This window comes from Amblyomma americanum, chromosome 7 (assembly GCF_052857255.1).
Source record: "Amblyomma americanum isolate KBUSLIRL-KWMA chromosome 7, ASM5285725v1, whole genome shotgun sequence".
Taxonomy (NCBI): Eukaryota; Metazoa; Arthropoda; class Arachnida; order Ixodida; family Ixodidae; genus Amblyomma; species Amblyomma americanum.
The window spans coordinates 29,026,187-29,045,867 of NC_135503.1; the positions used below are offsets into that span (position 1 = coordinate 29,026,187).

The following is a 19,681-nucleotide window of genomic DNA, read 5'->3' on the forward strand; positions in this document are numbered from 1 at the left end:
GTGTGTGTGTGTGTGTGTGTGTGTGTGTGTGTGTGTGTGTGTGTGTGTGTGTGTGTGTGTGTGTGTGTGTGTGTGTGTGTGTGTGTGTGTGTGTGTGTGTGTGCGTGCGCGCGCTTGTATGTTTTTTCTTGCGCTGCAGGGTCATGGCCTGTGCATGCGCTCACCTTTCCTGGACCAGCATCTTGAAATTTCGGGGGTCGTCCTTCATCTTGGCGTTGGCCTCGTCGTAACTCAGCTAAAAAAAAACATGAACGAAGACAAATAAAAATATTATTAACTCTCGTCGATCGTATACCCTCCACGGAGATTTCGGTCACAACATTGCGTTCATGTACTATGTGGTGAGTCGCCATGAAACAGTAAATGGGTTCCTGCGTACGCTCATACATACACCCCCCCCCCCCCCCCCCCAAGACGGGTAAAGGCGCCGCAGCTGCGCAGGGAGGGGTTAATGGATGGATATAGGAGAGACTTCCGTCATGCAGTAAAAGTAGTCAGGCTGATGATGATGCTGACTGATGACTGTCGACTGCGGGCAGGCATGCATCAGTGCCCCTTCCGTGAACTTGACAGAAGATGAAATATCTTCTTGCGCTTTATTGTTTGTTTTTTTATCGTCGTGCCCCCATATATATTCTTGTTCTTGTCAGTCAACCTATTGTTAGCGTCATCCTGCGCATTACTTTCACGTGTTTTGTGTTGCTTTCGATCTGAAGTTTCACAATGCGTGCAACAACCGGCTCAGTGTCAACCCACCTTACAATCCCTGAGCTAGTCACTTTATCCCATCCTCGGTAGCTCTTTATTACATTTACCTTCAATGGGTGTCCACCCTGACGCCCTACTTCAGCACCGGTTGCCAGTTAAGGCGCTATAAACATTCCATGATCATCTCTCTTGTCCTTTTTTTTTAACACTCGTGTATGCGTACTTTGGGCTGCGTTGAAAATCTCACTTAAAAACGCTAAGGCGCCCGTGTGCTGTGCGATGTCAGCGCACGTTAAAGATCCCCAGGTGGTCGAAATTATTCCGGAGCCCTCCACTACGGCACCTCTTCTTCCTTTCTTCTTTCACTCCCTCCTTTATTCCTTCCCTTACGGCGCGGTTCAGGTGTCCAACGATATATGAGACAGATACTGCGCCATTTCTTTTCCCCCAAAACCAATTTATTATTTATTATTATTTAAATTCCTGTCAAGATGACAGCCACCATCGCATCAACACAAAGTTGCAGTTTGTCGTTCTCTAATAGTGAGAATATTATGCTCTCGCCGACGCGAGGACGCATCCAATCTATACTCTAAACACTAATACGCCTATATGGGAGTAAAAAGGGAGTAAGCTGTCTCCTAAGGCACTCCGTTTTTTTTTAAATATCCTTATAAAAATGGCGTACAGATAGTCTATAGACTTCTTATTGACTATATGACCTTCATATAAATATTTCTTCTTTTCTATTCATAGTCTATAGACTGCCTATAGTCTACTAAAAGTGTATGACCATAAATGCATACATTGTCTATACAGACTGTCTAAACAGGATATGCATTGACTATTGACTATTTATTCTCTAGACTTTTCTATAGACAGTCTATAATCTTTACAGACAGAAGTCTGTGGACAGTGTACAGACTGTCTAAGGAAATTTTTGTAAGGGTAGAGTGCACTAAAATACAGCTTACTCCCTTTTACTCCTTTCTGTTTAGAGTGTAATACCCCTGTCACACGGGCACTTGTAAGGCCTTAGAAATTAAGGTACTTTGCCCCAAAGGCGCGTGACGCTCATCTACACGGCTAAGCGTCGAGACCTTTGCGATAAAGGTCCGTAGCAATAAAGGCGGCCGTCAGCGGCCTTAAAGTTGCTTAAAGAGCAACCCAGACGGCAGCGCCAGCTAGCGAGCTCAAAGAATAAAAAATTGACGCAATTTTTAGTTTTGAAACCGTAAAATAATATCTAATTTATCTTATTTAATGGTTAATTTTGCGTTATAGTGCACTTAACCGTAGAGGAGGCTACGACTAAAGACATCCACACTGCTAAGAAAGGACTTGAACGCTTTTCAGCAGCCGCATCGACACACACGTGCTTGCGCATCTCGCTTTGCTGTTTTTTCTTCGTTTGCTCTTTGTTGTGTGCGTGTTTTGAGTTTACTTGTGTGCACAAAGACACAAGCAATAAAGCACGCTTCTCGAACACGACGAGGAGCCGAACGGAAAAGTGCGCCTACCGTGGTCGGACCGAGAACGATGAAAAAAAAAAGAAGAAACTTTGTTTCAAAATATCCGTTTCTCACCGTCAGAACGCTCGTTTATTATCGTGATAGCTACTTTTTCGAGCATAAACGAAAGCACTCTTAGCTGAAGTGCTACCGTCTGCTTTAATTTCATAATGTTACTAGCGCCGCTGCACACACAGCGGTGACTTTTGGCATTCACGGAGGCCGAGTTCTAGCTCCTTTGGATTTGCCGTGTAGCAGCGTCGCTGCTCCTTTTCGGTTTTCCTCCTTTAGTGCAATAAGACAACTTTACGGCAAAGGCCGAGAACAAGTCCCGTGTGACAGGGGTATAAGACCACTCTGCAAGTATTGCTTCGTGGTTACACGCATCTCTGCCACCGAAACACGGCGATTCTCGAGACATGTTGAGATTGACAAGGAGGTGGGGAAGAGATGGGAAATGACAATGTTTTGCTCTGAGTCGACGGCATGCAAGTAGTGCGCGAAGATGCGGGACGGCGCGCCTTACCTCAACAATGGGTCGGCGAGGAAACGAGCGAGGAAAAGGCGACGCCGAGAAACGGGGTGGGAAAAGGGAGCGAAGACGGAATGTTCGCTGAAAACGGAGCGAAAATAGACCGAGAAGGAAGCGAGTTGAACGGGGAGTAACGCACGAGTGTCGGCAGGTCTTTTTTCTTGTGGCGTAGACACGTACGGGGCGTAAATCGTGGCCGGCGCAGTGATGAAGCGTTCGCAGGAATGATTTGTGTGCCCCGTGCCAGCTCTCCGTCTTCGAGGCCCATCTGTCTGGCCTACGTGCTCCCAAACTCGCGTCGGAAGCTAAGTCGAGAAAGTGAGTAGAACGGAAGGCTCTAAACCTCTGGAGCATGTGTATACCATCAGTAATGTGAGCTCGTTTGCGCTGGGCCTCGCGTCATTCGCTTCGTCCACGAGCGGGAGGAATCACAAACTCTCCCAGCGCCCCCACCCGCCGCGTTGGCTTAGTGGTGAGGGCGCTCGGCTACTGGTCCGGAGTACCCGGATTCGAACACGACCGCGGCGGCAGCGTTTCGATGGAGGCGAAACGCAAAAGGCGCCCGTGTGCTGGGCGATTTCAGTGCACATTAAAGATCCCCAGGTGGTCGAGATTATTCCGGAGCCCTCCACTGCGGCACCTCTTTCTTCCTTTCTTCTTGCAGTCTCTCCTTTATCCCTTCCCTCACGGCGCGGTTCAGGTGTCCGCCGAGATGTGAGACAGATACTGTGCCATTTCCTTTTCTCAAAAACCAATTTTCAATTTCAATTTCCAGCGTCCCGAGAAAGGACTAATCATGACCTCGCAGAAGTACATGACATTGTTCACTATCACAAGGTCGTGGTCATGATTGTCATCTTCCTGAGTGTGAAATGTGAGCCTTTTTTAAATTCTGCGAGACGCACAAAATTCCCCATCGTGCGTGGTTGGCTACCTAACAGGCTTGTGACTATACCGGCTGCTTCAGCGAGCACCTCACAATATTCCTACAGATTGTGTGGTTGAAACAGAAAGGAATTCTTTTCAGGAACAAATTGTCAGCCATGGTGGACGTAAATCATTTAAGGACTCACATGATTAAACCTAGATAACTAAATGATTTAGGTAACCGGCTTTTTTTACTGCGCTGTCTCGTGGTTAGTACAAATGGCGTTTTTAGCCACGGCCAAGACGACGCCGTAACAGGTTTTGACACGAAGAAAGTCATTTTCTAAACCCTACAGTGCGAGAAAATCCGGTGCTTTTTCCCGCGAAAAAGCAAAACTGAGGCAAGGCATTGCCGCTCTGCAGTCCCGACAGACATATGCCTCGTTCACACCCCTGTTGCGCAATGCCTGGATGGCCTGCGATATTTTTGTTGAGCCAAATCCTTTCTCGTACTCTATGAAGGATATATACTATAAGGATCAGTTATATTTTGCTCATTCTTATATAACCTTCCTTCTACCGTCGATATGAGCCAGTGTCGAAAACCCTTTCAGGAAGCCAGCATGATGCCTTGGTTGACCGTTGTCTAATGTTGCTCTAAATCTACTAGCAACGCCATAAGCAACCGATAGCAAGCTAATCGGTCTATAAATTATGAAGTCTTTTACTTCCGTTTCCTTATATATTATTATAATTTTGGCACTCTTCCATGTTCCCGGTACGTTTGAGGCAATGAGGCATTGCGTATGCAAGGCGGCAAGTTTTTATGAGACAAAATTTCCTCCATTCCTGAGCAGATCTCCACTTACTTTTTTTTATCTCCTACCGCTTTCTCCCTCTGTACAGCTTGTGAAGCTTTCTCGACTTCTGTCTTTGTTACCCGCGACACGTCCATTTACTCGGTACCACTGCCTCTGGCATCATCATCATCATCAACCTGACTGCACCCACTGCAGGGCAAAGGCCTCTCCCATGTCTCTCCGATTAACCCTGTCCTTTGCCAGCTGCGCCCACCCTATGCCTGCAAACTTCCTAATCTCATCCGCCCACCGAACCTTCTGTCGCCCCCTGCTACGGTTGCCTTCTCTTGGAATCCACTCTGTTACCGTTAACGACCATCGCTTACCTTGCCTTCACATTACATGCCCTGCCGATGCCCATTTCTTTTTGATTTCGAGTATAGGATGTCATTAACCCGCGTTTGTCCCCTCGCCCACTCTGCCCGCTTCCAGTCTCTTAACGTTACACCTATCATTTTTCTTTCCATAGCTCGCTGCTTTTCGTTAGCGTCCACGTTTCTTCCCCGTTGGTGACTACTGGTAAGATACCATAACCATGCACGTTTAGATGCCTAACCTGCACGGGGTAGTACCCGCCATTGAAGGGGTTGTGGCACGACGTCTGATCCGAGCCCAACTCGACCAAGAGCTCTCCTGTCGTCTCCATCTCAGTCACCAAGCGTTCCCTGCAAGGAAAAAAGAAATAAGCTTTGATTTTTTTTTATCTGTTCTGCATCCGAGAGGCCGTTTTGCATCCGAAAGCGAATTTGCTACACAGGAGCGAGTTTTGCACCATTAAGAAAAGATCGTATAAATGAGGGCGCTTGCGCAAATCGAAGGCCGTCGTATTGCAAGTTCCGCTGGAAATTCCAGGCACCAACATAAATGGTACTTACTACAAAGCCTTTCTTGTTCTAATTTATGACAATGCTTATGGGTTCAACGTGTTAAACTTGCTGCCCTCGTTTCCTTAGCACGAATATTTTGTGGCGTCGGCTGTATACACTGTACAGAGATGTCTAATGCAATGAAGTACATTAGGTTACATTATTTTGCAAGTTTGATATTGGTTTTGCATTTTTACGTGCATAGCGAGACAGTTCAACTATAATTGGCAAGAGAGCCATCAGAGGTAAGCGCTCTTTCTGCAAACATGCGTCCTTGCTAACGTGTATGCCACTCTATAGACCTACCACTGCAGCACCCGAAGCAAAATAAAAAAAGGAAGTTAGAAAACGAATTCCACAAGACATCACTCTAGATGAAAGTGGCGCCAGCACTAAAGGAAGGAAGCAAGCTGGTAAGCAATGTCGGGTCGGGAACTAAATCAAGTGTAAAGTAAGTGTGCAAAAGTGGAGTGGATATGTAAACGAGTAACATGATGCAAAGTATGGTATCTATGGATTAAGTATGGATTAAGTTCTATTCAGAACCCTCCACAGCGTCATTTGAGAGAAGTGATGCTGGAAATGAGTAGTTTAGGCGTGAAGTAAAGTAAAAACTAAAATAAAGCAAACGGGGTAAGGTGAGCAAGGAATGGAGCGAAGAGAGAAAGCAGGAAAGATGAAGAAAAAAAAGAGGAATAATGAAAGAGAGAAAGAGCGCCACCAAGAAAGAAAGAATCTGTCGTGGCTCCTCTTCCATGAACAGGACCACATACATGTTTCATGCTCTTTTGGAGAACATACAAGTGAAGAAGCACTGTTCGTAGAATGCAGCTATTCGCAACCACCTGGACCTGCGATGGGACTTACCAAAGTGTGACGACATTTCCCAGGTAGCCGATGCTCACGACTTCCTTCGCCTTCTTTGCCTTCCTGCAAAAAGAGTGCAGGTTTACGCATTGGGGCTTGCTCGTCTTTCAAAAAAAAACCTTCGTGGTTAAGTGCTTTGCTGTCTTTTGCACTGGTATTGCATGCGCGTTTAGTGTCTAATACGAATATATTTGGTTTGGTATGGTTTATGAAGGTTTAACGTCCCAAAGCTACTCAGGCTATGAGAGACGCCGTAGTGAAGGTCTCCGGGAATTTAGACCACCTAGGGTTCTTTAACGTGCACTGACATCGCACAGTACACGGGCATCTAGAATTTCGCCTCCATCGAAATTCGACCGCCGCGGCCGAGATCGAACTAATCCGAATATATTGAGTTTACAAAAATCAACAGAGGATAGCAATGACATGATCACTTAAGAGATTTGCTGAGATTGTTTTACCTACCTCCTCTTCCCATGTCGATATCTGGGTTACTTTCACGGAAAGCTGTATGTTAACATAAGCTTTTTCAAATTCGCGTCTTTTCTTTTTTTACTGTGTTAGGTCCTCTTTCCGCGAAAAACCGTTGTTCGTGCTTTCGCTTTCCGATTTTTTTTTTTTACAATGATCGCACTTCCATTCCTTCCAGGCGCGCGTGCGCACACACGCACACAATGGCTTTTTAGCCGAAAGAGGACTACACTGCTAGCGCAGTAGATGCATCGTCCACCAATGAGCATCCACCCTCCAGATGTACAGTCGTGAGCAGTATGAGAGGGAACAGATTTTGGGCATTCTTTTTCTTATTACTCCCTCATTATGTTTGACAAGCACAGTTTTTCCCTTTTCTATCTAGTTTTCCTCCCAGCGTATAATGTTCAAAAGTTATTCCCAAATTTAATTGAGAGATAACCAGTAAAGTCATAATTTTGCGCAAAAATTTTGTTCCCTCTCATTTCGCTCATGACTGTAACACCCATCCCCACCTTCCAGAAGCCTCCTCGCTGCACCAAAACGAAAAATCAAAGGCGAAGTCCAATTCAAAACTGTAATGGGATGGCGATCAATGCATGTAAAAGCGAAATGTGCAACGAATGCTGCTAACACAGATTTGTCGCATCACATCGTATGATCGCTGGTACATTATTTTTGTTATTACTCGAGGTTCTAGGCGGGTCGTTTACCTAATCCTCTGGATGAGTTCATCAATGTTTTCGATGACTTCATCCAACCAGCCCTGCTTGTGACGCTTGTAGGTCGCCTCCCGGGACACCTGCCGTGTTCGAGGGAGAAGAGTAAGAGAAAGAAGTTATTAGTTAATTTTAAATCAGAAGGAAATTCACAGCCCAATGGCTCTCGAGAGCAGAATCGCTAGTGTTTACTGGATTCACTGCCGTGTAATAGCCTTCCTATGAATTGGTTATGAATAATCACGTTACTGTTAATTCTATACGGTCGCCCTCAAGCGCTGATTGCATTCCTGTCCTGGGTATTCAGGAACAGACCACTGATGAGTGTAAGCGAGAATAACGCTTGGCTTCGATATCTATGTAGGCAGCGTACGGAGTCTCTTCTTTGTCAGTACATCTGTCATCTAGATGGAGCCACTGAATGCCTCTTACACTCGCGAATGCTTCATCTATGTTGCCTAACTCATTTTGCACTCTAAAATCACGTTAGGAAATGTGGCCGTCAAATTTATTTTCCTGTTCCTAGTTGATTAAGCGACCGAAAAACTCAATTTCAGGCCTAATAGTGAGTAAGCGCTATATCAATCCCATCTATATGTACGTCTGCTTTCCCCTTATCTCGCCCGTCTCCGATCCCGTCAGCGCATGCCTGATAACGGCGTTTCCGATCAGCAAGGTATGAATTAATGAGCCACGTGTCCTTGCATTTCACGTACCTCGGCGATGACACCGATGCTGTTGGCAATCACCGCTGCCTTCGCCTGGGCACCGCTCATTCCTCCGAGACCGGATGACACAAATACCTGGAAATATTGAGCACCAAACTTATATTCAGTTGTACTAAACGACTCCAGCATGAAGCTCAAATGTGCGGTTGGGTGTCAGCCCCGGACAGACACATAGGGCCGAAAGCAATTTATCCATATAACTTATCCGCGTCAAGAAGGAAACATTTGGTGCCGCTAATGAACATCCACAAAGCAATTTCGATCCATATTCAGGTGGCGCACTTCAAAGCAAGTTTTCAGTAGCAACGCATTTCGCGTCACAGCCTTTGTTATCTGATATGACTGTGTTTTCGCACTCTTGCTTCCTGAAGTGCACATAGTAGTAGCTACCCGTAGCCCTTTTCTTTTTGCAAACTAAATAGTTGAACGGTTCAAGCGGCAATCGCACTTAACTGTTCGTTAAGCAATGTTAGTGGATAATCTCACTCACTTTTCCGCGCAAGTCTTGAAGGTTGAGGTACTTCCGCCCGGCGTTCATCACAGTAATCTACAAAAAAAAAAGTAACAGTGGCGAGTGACAGAAATTGCGCGAGAGTCTCGACAGACCACATGACACACAAAGCCATGGACGTCGTATACATAGTTAAGCAAGAAGGCGTGTCGTCGCTATGGCAACACGCGTACCGTCGTTCCATGCACGATGCCCTGAGGTCCGATGTAGCAGTAGCTTCCGGCAGTCATCTGGCCGTACCTGTAAAGGAAACAGTTACAATCGTAAGGCTCAGTGCACTCCTTCATTATTTACCTCAGCCGCCGGCCTACGGCGTGCGCAGCTGTCCTATGCAGGAACTTATAAATTCCGAGGCCAAGATCACGTAAGTTAACAGCCAAAGTTTAATCTCTACTACATCATTCATCACACCTTCACCCATCATTGATGCCCTGGGGCAATAAATTTCGCTTTTAAAAAAAAGAAACAAAGTAACATTCACTTACTGTAAGTAAGGTAATAGCAGGTAAATGTCAAAGCCTATCTGTGCATGCTATTCAGTTGCAACTAGTGTTGTAGCTTTTTTATTACTTTTTGATCGCAATTGAATTGCATTCATAATTACTAGCATGAAAACTGAAAAAATGTATTTAATTATATTACCACCTACTGTTTACAAAATTAATGGCATTAGACTATATTTACTTGCGGAAATTATTTGAAATTATTTTTAAATTACTCTTTATTTTCAAGCATCAAAAAATACGCTGGATGCAGGTCCAACCTTTTAGGTATCTCAATTCACTGCATCGCGGGAGCAACTGAGCTTCCAACTGGACGCCGAAATGCTTGCCTTGCTTTGAAGATAGGGTCCCCTTCGCCATGCTGAACAGCCATTCTGCTCACGCTATTTAGGAAAACTATGTCCCGTGTCATTATGTCTATTCGTATCAAGCTCCCGAAGCGATGCGGCTTTCCCTTATCTCAGTTTCAGAGTGGTGTCCAAGGCCCTGCATGCGCACACATCGCCACTCGTCCGCGTGCGCAGCTACGCTGGCTTACTGGCCCAGGCTTTTCGCGCGTCGCTGCTGCTTTTGAGGTGCCTGACTCACAAAAAGAGAGGCCAAATCTTTGCCGACCCAACCAGCAGTGGTGCATTTGTAATAAAAGTAATTAGGACAGTAAGTAATTACTTATGCATTTATTGTACTATAACAAAACTGGTCTATCACGTGACAATTATGTTGTTGTTGTTTTTTTTACTGGCACTTCGGTCCTTCAGGCTGAATCATTCTGCAATAATAAGACCATATCCTGCAGTGACAACAGTATTTCAGAAATCGTTCTTTCCCCAACCCGGGAGCTCCGGATTAGGACGCTCGGCTGCTGATCCGGAGTTCCCGGGTTCGAACCCGACCGCGGCGGCTGCGTTTTTATGGAGGCAAAACGCTAAGGCGCCCGTGTGCTGTGCGATGTCAGTGCACGTTAAAGATCCCCAGGTGGTCGAGAGAGAGAGAAGTTGCTGCCAGGAAGAAAGAAAAGGAAAGTAGTGCACAGGCCTGCCCACTGGCTCAAGCCGAGCCACAATCGCTACCACGTGCAGACAGAAGGAGAGTTGAAAGATGGGATAGAAAGATGGGTCGAAATTATTCCGGAGCCCTCCACTACGGCACCTCTTTCTTCCTTTCTTCTTTCACTCCCTCCTTTATCCCTTCCCTTACGACGCGGTTTAGGTGTAACAAGGATATATGAGACAGATACCGCGCCATTTCCTTTCCCCAAAAACCAAAACCACACGATTGAACAGTGGAACTGTCTCCTTTCCTCCATTGTTGAACGTTATGACGTGAACAAAGTTGAAGTTGTTATCGATGCATTGTAATACCCTCCTGATTGGGCAGCACTAGCTGCCTGCAGTATTTATAAATAAATAAATAAATAAATTACAGCTAAAACTTAGCCATTAGGTTACTCAATCAGTAGACATGAAAATTAATTCATTACATTACAAATTAACGTGAAAGTTTTTTAAATTACGTTTCCCCTCTAGTTTCTGCCATGCCTGTGTAGAGTAGGTGAGCCCTTACATGGAGACGCCCATGGCGAACATCCGGTCGTAGTCCTCGGGTGACGAGTGGTTCGGGATGACCATGCCGTTGGTGATGACCACCCGGGGACTGGGCTGCAGTCCGGGGAACAGGCCGAGCGGGTGTCCTGAGTACATGACCAGCGTCTGGGTCTCGCTCATCTGGGACAGGTACTTCATCACCAGCCGGAACTGCGCCAGGTTCACAGAAGAGCGTGCATGACCGCAGCCGTCAGTAAATGGCAAGAAGGAATCGCTGACTATTAGCAGGTGTTAAAATAAGAAACCGCGGTTCGAAACTGTAGTCTTGTCATAATTAAGAACCATACCGCACTGCACAGAGTCCAGTTTACAGTGCGTATAAAGTAGATATACTAGTGTATGAATACTACAGAAACGTTGTCATTGTACTTTTGCTAAAAATCCATTGCAATTCAAGCGCAGAAACCTTCGAACACAAAATGGTCGATACGAAATTGAGCTTTTCAAGTATACTCATTCGTCAAATAATCAACTTTATAATGCTTCTGAACTAAAATTGAGGCTGTGCGGGGGTGGACATGTGGGGTGATGTTATTTTGCTCATGATCAGAGTCAAACATGGGGTCATAAGCAAGTAAAGAACAAGAAGTCGAAATCTTTCTCACTGGTTCTTTCAATGGTCGCTTGACTGCTGACATATTGGGGAAATAATGCATGACAGCGGCGATTATTTTGACTGATTTGCCTTCCGTTAAGCCCCAGCACATTCTAATTCTCAGCCTTCATTTCCGGGTTTCTTATTCTTAGCTCGATTTGACAGAATTGTTAGCAGACTGGAATAGTGCTAGCTACGCCTTGCATCAACTTTTACCATTTCTGTTCAACTTTAACCGGTCTTCGTTCCGCGCGTTGTTTTCTTTTGACCTATTAGTGCTCTCAGCGCATGCAGCCCAGAGGGTTCTCTACCTGCGCCCAGTTGGAGAACACCTGTCCATTGCCGCCATAGGTGACCAACTCTTCCGGAAACTGGGCCACTTGTGGGTCCAGGTTGTTCATGATCATCAACATCACGGCGGCGGCCTGCTTCGACTTGGCCGGATAATCGTCGATCGGGTACGCCCTGTACACGAAGAATCAACCGCACACATATGGTGTTTAGGCTGGAGAACAATGCTCACAAGGAGACAACGCTGTACTTTGTGGGCACAGTGGGGAGAACAAGCAATGAACAGTACACCGGGAAGAGGCTACAGCTTGAAAATAAGGCATTCGGAGTCATCCGTGACGTCTGAGTAAATCGACCGCGTATGCAATTAAGCCCGCTTTTTATTTCTTAATAGACCCTATTAAGCATGAAATGCTCTTAGCTCCCGTTCTCGGCAAGTGCAAGCGAACATTATGCGGGAACCGTGGCGAACTCATGGGAGAACATAACGGTGAATCTAAAGCGTACTTTCTGTTTAGTTTGCCCCTTATTTCGGTATACTATAATCGTTCTAAGTCGATAGATGATAAGGATGTCGATGTTTATGAGCTGTCTAATTGCGTGCAGTCAATTTCTCTCAGTAGTCGCCTCCCAGTGTACAGGATAATCAAAGTAGTCTTACAGCCTTTCTGCTCTTCCATGCACACCGTGACAAGTGTTCGCGCCTTGAAAGAGAAGTGCCTGGCAGCGAACTCTGCAACTAACTCCTTTTGATATGGTCCTCGAACAGAGGGACGGCATCGAAGCGGCTAATTAGCTTCTCTTCTTTCCAGGAATGCGGATTTCACGTCTCATTGTCAGAGCAGTTATCTTTACGTGGCGTTGCGGTCCCAGGTGGAGCGAAATCAGGCAGTTGCTGTGCAAGTCTATAAACTCCCTACTGTATGTACAAACAGCGCAACTACCACCGCCGGCTATTTAAACGGGCAAACAATGGTGTTTGCCATGCACGTGCAATCAGTGCTGCAGTGCTGTCCGCCCCAAAACAGACGAACTTTCCCTCTCCAGCCGGGATATCATCCTCATCAGCAGCCCACGAAATCGCAGAGTGGAGATTCATGTTTATTCCCTCTCGGTCCTCTTTCCATCAGCATCTGTCAGGAGAGCGAGTGGTGACAGTGCTTGCTGCTTCTCTGCATCTCACCGGGTATGGACCTCCTTCATGTTTGTAAACAAACGAGGTGGCGCTGCAGTCGCTAGCGAGCTCGTGGTAGGCAAAAGGTCGGGGAGTGGCGTCGCGGATAGGTGTTGAGCGCGGGTTTTCAAGGCTTGTAGGCGCGTTTACAGTTTCTGCGAATCAAAGCAATGGTCGATGCTTGCAACTTAGTAATTTGTCGAAGCACACGAGCTCGCGTTGTCCACGTGCGGCCTATAAAGAGAAATAGTTTGCCACTGTGTATTGTATATATGGTTAGTAGTAAACATGTAGAAAGCGTTCCTGCCGTTTATTTATGCGCTAGGCATTGAATAAAACAAGTTTTGACATTCTGCACTAGCCGGAATGATTTTACTTCGGGACAGTAGTGAGGGGAAGTGCTGGCGTTGTTTCGTCGGAGCAGACGCGCGCTCATCGTCTGCTGACATACGTACGTGTCGCGCTGCGCGAAAAGTGGGGACAGCGTCGTGTCCCCGATCTCCTGTCTCGCTTAGCGCTGTTTTTAGCCGCATGACCACGCACCAGCCAGGCCGACTTGTCTTCTTGTTAAGCTGGTCGATTTGGTGAAAATTTTTGGTTTCTAGAATTATTTTCTTTCCTAGCCCTGAAGTCTAGTTTCGTGACGAAAAATTATAGCAAAATATTGAGTACAAATTTATAAATTACGCTTTTTAGAAGTGTGGTCGTCAAAAATTGTGAGGTAATTTCTTTGATTCAGTGCCGCATTTCTTTGACCAAAGCGAAAGCGAAGATGCCATAAACGAGGAAATAAATTTCAAGGTTCGTTTTCTGACCTCTCACATTTTGTGCGACTGGATCACTCACCTTCGTAATTCGCATGAAAATCAAATGATTCCATTTGTCGCAAACTATTCCTGAGACGTTGAGGAGCGTAATAAATCTCTCGATTTTTTTCCCTACACGTGCAGTACTGTGTTAGTTATTTTTTGTAAGAAACGTTTTCATGTAACTATGCATGCATAAGTACTGATCATCTAGAAAAAGAACTAATCGCGTCATCATACAGAACAAGGCTTTATGTACATGCTGGCATAAAAAAACTGCGCACTATCTACTCAATTATTTGAGACCTTGGGGGGACTTGACGACGGTGTTAATTATAATTACCCAGAACTGCACCAGGTATAGCTATAAATAAAAGGAATTACTGAAACTAGCGTAGGAATTTCATATTTGCACCAAGTTTAGTTACATATCGCATGCATGAATAACGAAAACACTTTTCATTGCCGCGTCCCCTCTCAATCTCGCCACGTGTCTGTTAGTAGCACGCCTGCGGCTGCTTCTTTCCAAACAAGCTTCGCGATCATGTATTACCTCATGAAACATGACACATGCATGATGCAATGAAAAAGCATATGGCGTTCAGCACACTTAGGGTACGCTATTCTAAGCACACCAACGCGACCGCGCAAGATTGACACAACTTACCAGACTTCTTTCTACTCGAATGAAATAATTACGTCGTCATATCAAGAAACAGTTTCAAGTAAATATTAAATGTCATAAAACGCGCCATTAAAACATGGTGTGCTATTAACAAAAAAAACGCATTCTTGGGGGCCAGTGAACCTGTCGGTGCCCCGTGTACTCCGGCTCAAGGTGATAAGTACGTGTGCAGCTGCATATGTCTTTTTTTTCCTTGAGCAATTATCAGCCTACTATCCTGAAGTTCAGGTGAATGAACGCAGTAACTTGCATGCTATTAAGTGCATTGAGTGGCAGTGCCTATCGACTCCCAGACTTCGCGCTTTACTACCGTGGCCCAATGCCTGTTAGCCAGTTTCCGAATGCGGCATTTATGCGCGAGAAACCTACCGAGGCTAATTTAATATTTTTTATGCTACTACGCGGATCCAGCAGTGACGCAGCTGGTCAATACATGCTGCTTCTGCAGTGCACAGGCTTGAAGCAGCCGCCGGTAACTGCGGTAGCTGCGGTAGGCACGGGCAAGCGGAACCTGTTTAGCCTACCATGCGAAAGTCGCTGATAACATCAGCGCCACCGCATCTTCGTGACGTCGCGGGATGAAGGAGGTCCATAGCGGCGAAGCAAAGCTTGAAAGCCCCAATGTCGTTGCAAAGCGGGACGGTGGCGCCACCGCGTGGTCGCGATGTTGAACTGGGATCACACGAGATGTTTACTAAGAAAAGCGGCTTTGTTCGCATCGACGAGCCGGAACCCTGTTGGGGCGGCTCCACTTTAGGGCTGCAGGAAACGTGCTGTAGACAGCGCAGTAGCGCGCAACGAAAACTTCGTGTTGCTCAGACACGTCCTCTGTGCAGTCGAGGACTTCAACTTGGACCATCATACAGCGCCATTACAGCACGTTTTGGTTTTCTACACCCAATCAAAAATGGGGCAACCTTTCAGATGGTCTTTGGTAACCAATCGAACGACTCTTTGCAGAACATATCAATGTATTATTACGGTTCTGTATGAGCAGTTGTCCATTTTAATGCAGACTGCAACCAAACTGGTTTTTAATCGGCCTGATCGTCCCAAAAATGAACTCTTACCTCCCCCCTCGGGAATCTGATATCTGATGAAGAGAAGCCTTCCAGCCCAAGCGAGCTAGCCTACGTTTTCCAGAAGCACAACCCACATCAGCCACATCCCAAGCAGCTAGGGATAAGCTCATCCGCCCACAACCCACATCCACCCTACAGAAGCGCCATCCACCCTCCAACTACTGAATTGTACCTTCCAGAAGCTCCACCACCAGCCCACCTATCTCCACCCACCACAAGGGCTCCACCCATCATCCCCAAACATATCTAGCCTAGAGAGGAATTTGAGCACGAATTGGCATGCTTTAAGTTTTGGTTGGTAGCACCTATTGTAATGCATGTTCCATTCTATTATCCGATGTTTTCAAACAAGAACTTACTTCATAGCTATGGAGGGCATAAATCGGTACATGTAGATGTGGCCGTAATCCGACAGCTCTTGCGCGAACTCGGGCGCAAGCTGGGCGTGAAGTTTCGCTGGGAAATACCTCAGAGCATTCTTGATGGCTATCTGAAAATAAATGAAACAACAAATGGTCCTGAGATTGCTGATGGTCATGCTTTTCTCCAAGTCGTCATTTAAAGTGCGTTCCACCAACACATCGCAGGACGTGGCGCTGCAACTCAACTTCTGGATCGTTCATTACGGGAATTTCTTAATTCTCTGTTAATAGCTGATTACTAAACCACCACATTCCATTCTCTCCGCCGTTAAAACCTACATATCTTGAGTTTCACGTAATCTGGGAGTTGCTATTTTTTTACATGTGTTTGATCCACTATAAAAATCCTTCCAGCACCAAAATATGCTGCTTTTTTCGTTACTGTAACGCAAAACTGCTTAAAAAAGTGGCTGCCTTTTTAGCATACGCAAACCTGTTATTTTCATGAATGCTTTCCTATTTCTTCATCTGTCGCTATTCATACCGTCCTGCAGAAAGCATCTAAAAGCGCGTCATCGACCACGTTACTGTTTTTTTGTTTCCTTTTAACGTGTCAACGTGCATACTGTGCTACCTAGATTAACTAATGGTCGGAGCTGACGAGGTGTTCGAAGCATATCGGGTAGGTGTGCACACGTATAGACCGGGTGCCGCAATGACAAATGAAAGTCGCGAGGTCACGACCCACCTCGGTCTCCGCCGCGGTAAGCGGGACGTTCCTGATCGGGGCGTGAGGAAGCTCAGGGTTCCTCTTCCTGGGCTCAGGCAGAGGGTCCAGGGGCAGTCCCGAGCATATTTCCTTCAGCGTGCTCATTGCCGTTGTCCGCCGCTGGTCCAAACCCCGAGATGAGATGCGTCCTAGCAAGTAGCGGAACCCTTCTGTTGGGGGTGCGACGAGCCTCCTCCGCTTTTCCACAAGACAAGGACGTCTGTGCGCCTATCTCCCTTGCTTTCCGCAGACTCGCGTCTGGTGCCCCGTTATCTCTGGAAAGTGCCCTCCCGCCCCGCCGTCATCCTGCCATATACTGAATGCCCCGCGAAGCAATCTCGTGTAAACTGCGATGACCCGCCGCGTTCTTCGCGTGTTTGTGCGAACTGCACGGTGGGCTTCAAAGGCCTTCGCTCGGAAGCGCGAAGTGCCTTACCGGTCCTGGCGCTCGACCTCATCATCACGGGTACCCGCGCAAGGTGTGCATGCACATACTTCTTCACCTCTTTATTTTCCCAGATCCCAACCGTTTACTGAAAGGAGTTGGGCTGCAAAACGTGCTCTCATCATAAGACTATCTTGGAATGAGCTGCATTACCGGGACATATGGCACTTCTCCTGCAATGGCATCAACAAAGACAGTTTCAAGCATGTAATATTAACCTTTAACTTGCATCACAGCTCGAACAGTGCTGCCCGCAGGGCTTGAGGCCAAATCAATCTCTCTCCACCATGTCCCCCTATCCCCGCCAGAAAAAAAAAATAAAAAGAAAACGTGCCCATTTTCTACTGAATATGAAGAAACTACACCAATGTGTGGGGCCGTAGCCATAGCGCTGGTCGTACAGCAGCCATATTCGTACTTAGGAATACAGATAAATATTTGCGTCGAACAACATTGGCTGCTCAGCAGGAAAGTTGGTTCGCAGAGAAACGATGCTGCTTAACCAAGTGGATTAGCTGGATTGTTAAGACGATTTCGACCTTTGCGAACATTTGTTGTACCTTTCATCTCCTCATAACTTTCTTTTCTTTTTTAGAAGTATAGTTGGTCTGAGGTCCCAAATGGCTACTTTACTACGGTCGAGATCATTCCGAGCTTAAAGGGGCCCTGAAAGGGGCTCTAATAAAGTTTCAGTATGGCTGGGATGTTAAAGCACGCCTCTTCACGAATACTGTCCAGCATGAAATCTTCTAATGCGCTTTGTAGAATCTGAGTTATCTGCAGTCAAAATTTGAATTTCAGCGTCTTCGCGCCTTTTCCTCTCCTCTCGTCACTTTTTTCACTCTGGAATGTCGGCGCTCCTCCGCCGGCCCCTCCTCCAGGGGAGAACTTCCTGACCCGCCGGAGCTACGCGGCTTATTGGCCGCGGCCATGGTAGCTGCCTGACGTCTGAAAGAATCTAACCAATAGCCGTCTCTCAACATGTATACGTAGATGCGAGCGACGGAGGAGGGTGCGAGCATGAAAATGTCGCCGGGAAGGGCTCGCCAACTTTCGTGCGTGTTTGTGGGTCCTCTGCTGCGTGTAGAAGCGTGTTATTTGGCTCAGGTTTTCATGACAACACAATGCAGTGATTAAGCGAGTTGATGTGATTTCCTCGGAAGGTGTTTCAGAGCCCCTTTAAGGGGATGCCTGAGGGCTCTAGGATGGTTCACTGCTTCCTCGCTCCGCAAGTGGAAAAATGATAGAAGGTGCTCTTGGCTATCGCGGCTACGGTGCAGCCATACGACAGCACTGATGCCTTTTGGAAAATACACGTAAAAGGCATAAAAGAAACGTTTTTCATTCAACCTATGAGTGGAGCAGTAATTCTGGGCCAGCTGTGAAAAGTACGTTGTCGTTGCCGTTGTCACCAATCTACTTGAAATTACGTGCCCTTTCGCAATCCATAGAAGAACTCATCGCTGGTATTCTGGTACGACAAGAATTTGTATTTATAACTCTGACGGACACGACAGCGTTTTTCTCGACATCTGCGCTTTGCACCACCAGAGGGTTGTCATTAGCTTCATTTTTCAACTGGAAATAAAATAGATCAAGCAATTTGCTCCGACCATTTATGTTTTAGAGAACTATAATGTCTCTTATCACGTGGGTCACGAAGTTGTAGGAAGAACCGCTGTTGTTCAAGAGAAAATTTCGCTCACCAGACGACGGTGCAACACATTTTCCTCAAACACGCGCAGAAATAGAGCCCGGAGATAATTAGGCAAGCGGATTGCCATTGACACGGGCAAACGTCAGTTAATTGCTACGACCTTTGTGAAAGCAGTAAATTCTTTACGTGCAGCCTATCCCTCTGCTGCCGTTAAACGGCGCAGATGTTGAAGTGCTTACATCACAGCTTGTTTGTTACGTTCTCGCCAGATGCCTCTCCATACAAAGCTTCTATCGTCCCGCGTTATCTCGTAAAGATACAGAGTAAGATAGATGGGGGAAAGCTGCGATTTGCAACCATTCCCTCTATGACTCGACGAGATAGGCTTCTGCGATGTCCTCGAGAACAGCTGCATAATACCGGCGCCAGTAAGATGACATTTCAGTGGCAGGGCAGGATTTAAAGGGTAAGAAAGAGTGGGGGAGGCTTGGAGGAGCGTGTTGTGTTGTGTAGGGTTTAATGGCACATAGGCAGCTAAGGCCATCATGCGCCAAGCACAAGGTATAGGAAAGTTTACTGCAGAATTTTAGACAAATGTGAAAAATTATCGGTGGTGACTTGGGGGAGCCGCGTAGCCATTCTCGGCCGTATTCGTTGCAAGTGCCGAGGTGAATCGTAACATGGTATGTTTCAAAACTCTCGTATACCGCCCAACAATTCGATGGTACGAAAACGTCTCGCCGTTTTGTAAAACCTGATGGTCCTCTGAGGCTAGGCTTCGGCAAAGGAACCTGCTAGTTCCTCGTCAAGATCAACGAAATTTCCGTGCACGTTCATGTGAATCACTGTAAAACACCATGTAAACCAAGCAGAATGCTTTCACCTTTCTTAGTGGGTAAATGCTTCATAAACACCATGAGACATAGCTATAAAGTTGCTAAAGTGACTAATTAATCATTGATCAGGCATTCTCTAACGAGCTGCAGCGAGAAGAAAAAAATGCACACCTTCTAGTGGGCGACAGTAGACGTACACTATAAACAGAAAGGAGTAAAAAGAGAGTAAGGT

The 19,681-nt window shown here is 46.3% G+C and overlaps 1 protein-coding gene across 1 annotated transcript in view; it reads right to left on the reverse strand.

Annotated features, from left to right (window-relative positions):
- The window catches only part of LOC144098750 (urocanate hydratase-like), a 30,104-nt gene extending 13,351 nt beyond the window's left edge, over window positions 1–16,753 (reverse strand). The window contains exons 1-11 of the mRNA XM_077631602.1: window positions 16,491–16,753; window positions 15,740–15,870; window positions 11,654–11,807; window positions 10,707–10,897; window positions 8,814–8,880; window positions 8,620–8,676; window positions 8,118–8,204; window positions 7,396–7,484; window positions 6,212–6,274; window positions 5,035–5,143; window positions 165–235 (exon numbers count right to left, since the gene is read on the reverse strand). Of these exons, the coding sequence (XP_077487728.1) occupies window positions 165–235; window positions 5,035–5,143; window positions 6,212–6,274; window positions 7,396–7,484; window positions 8,118–8,204; window positions 8,620–8,676; window positions 8,814–8,880; window positions 10,707–10,897; window positions 11,654–11,807; window positions 15,740–15,870; window positions 16,491–16,616 (1,145 nt within the window). The 5' untranslated portion in view covers window positions 16,617–16,753. The remainder of the gene's footprint in view (window positions 1–164; window positions 236–5,034; window positions 5,144–6,211; window positions 6,275–7,395; window positions 7,485–8,117; window positions 8,205–8,619; window positions 8,677–8,813; window positions 8,881–10,706; window positions 10,898–11,653; window positions 11,808–15,739; window positions 15,871–16,490) is intronic.
- Between the last annotated feature and the right edge of the window lie 2,928 nt (window positions 16,754–19,681).